At 76.7% G+C, this 1,104-nt stretch overlaps 1 protein-coding gene across 1 annotated transcript in view; it reads left to right on the top strand.

Annotated features, from left to right (window-relative positions):
• The window catches only part of LOC121356988 (SCO-spondin-like), a gene marked incomplete at its 3' end in the record, with an annotated part of 23,012 nt that extends 22,212 nt beyond the window's left edge, over positions 1-800 (top strand). Inside the window, exons 46-47 of the mRNA XM_041473905.1 lie at positions 71-245; positions 562-800. Of these exons, the coding sequence (XP_041329839.1) occupies positions 71-245; positions 562-800 (414 nt within the window). The remainder of the gene's footprint in view (positions 1-70; positions 246-561) is intronic.
• Between the last annotated feature and the right edge of the window lie 304 nt (positions 801-1,104).

Below are 1,104 nucleotides of genomic sequence, written 5' to 3' on the forward strand. Positions count from 1 at the left end.
CCCCGCACACCCCGTGTCCCCCCTGTCCCCCTCGCCCCCTCTCTCCGCCCTGTCCCCCCTCTCTCCCGAGCCCGCCCTGTCCCCCGCCGTGTCCCCCTGGTCCCCCTGGTCGCGCTGCTCCCGCAGCTGCGGCGGCGGCACCCGGAGGCGGCAGCGGCAGTGCCGGGAGGGCCCCGCGGCGGGGCCGCGCTGCGGGGAGAGCCCCGGGGAGGAGACGGCGGCGTGTAACCCCCAGGCGTGCCCCGGTGAGAGCGGGGACACCGGGGGACACGGGGGCAGCGGTGGAAAGGAGGCATGGAGGGAACGGGGGAGGGAACGGGGAACGGAGCGGTGGGAGAACGGGAGAGGGGGATGGAGGGATGGGAGAACTGGGGAAGGGGAACGGAGAGATGGAGGGATGGGAGAACAGGGGAAGTGCGGTGGAGGTAGCGAGGAAGGGAGGGAGGTAGCGAGGAAGGGAGGGAGGGAGGGAGGGAGGGTGGTGGGCGGAGGGCCGGGATCAGAGCGGTGCCGGTGCCGTTCCCGATGCCATTCCCGGTGCCGTTCCCGGTGCGTTCCCAGTGCCGTTCCCGGTGGCCCCAAGCTGCCCCCCGGGCGAGGTATGGCTGGACCCCGGCCCCGCCTGCGAGCGCAGCTGCCAGGACCTGGCGGAGCCCCCCGGGACCTGCGGGGGGACCCCTGCGACCCTCGGTACCTCCGGGACCCCCGGGACCCCCGTGACTCCGGGCAGCTCCAGCACCCCCGGGATGCCCGCGGCCCCCACGACCCCCGGCACTCTCGGGACCCCCTCGCCCCCCCCGCGCTGCGCCTGCGCCCCCGGCCGGTACCGGAACGGCTCCGGGCACTGCGTGAGCGCGGGGGACTGCGGCTGCCGGCACCGCGGGGCGCTGCGAGCGGTGAGCAGGGCGGGGGGCCAGGGGGGGTCCCTGACCCCCTGGGGGTCCCTGACCATTGTTCGGGGTCCGTGCCCCCCTGCAGGCCGGCAGCGAGTGGCAGGAGCCGTGCGGGACCTGTCGCTGCTCCGAGGGACGCGTCACCTGCGCCACCTCCTGCCCCGCGCTCACCTGCCCGGAGGTGCGGGGCTCCGGGGGGCTCCGGGGGGCT

The sequence above is a fragment of the Pyrgilauda ruficollis genome, unplaced genomic scaffold (genome assembly GCF_017590135.1).
Source record: "Pyrgilauda ruficollis isolate IOZ18807 unplaced genomic scaffold, ASM1759013v1 scaffold306, whole genome shotgun sequence".
Taxonomy (NCBI): domain Eukaryota; kingdom Metazoa; phylum Chordata; class Aves; order Passeriformes; family Passeridae; genus Pyrgilauda; species Pyrgilauda ruficollis.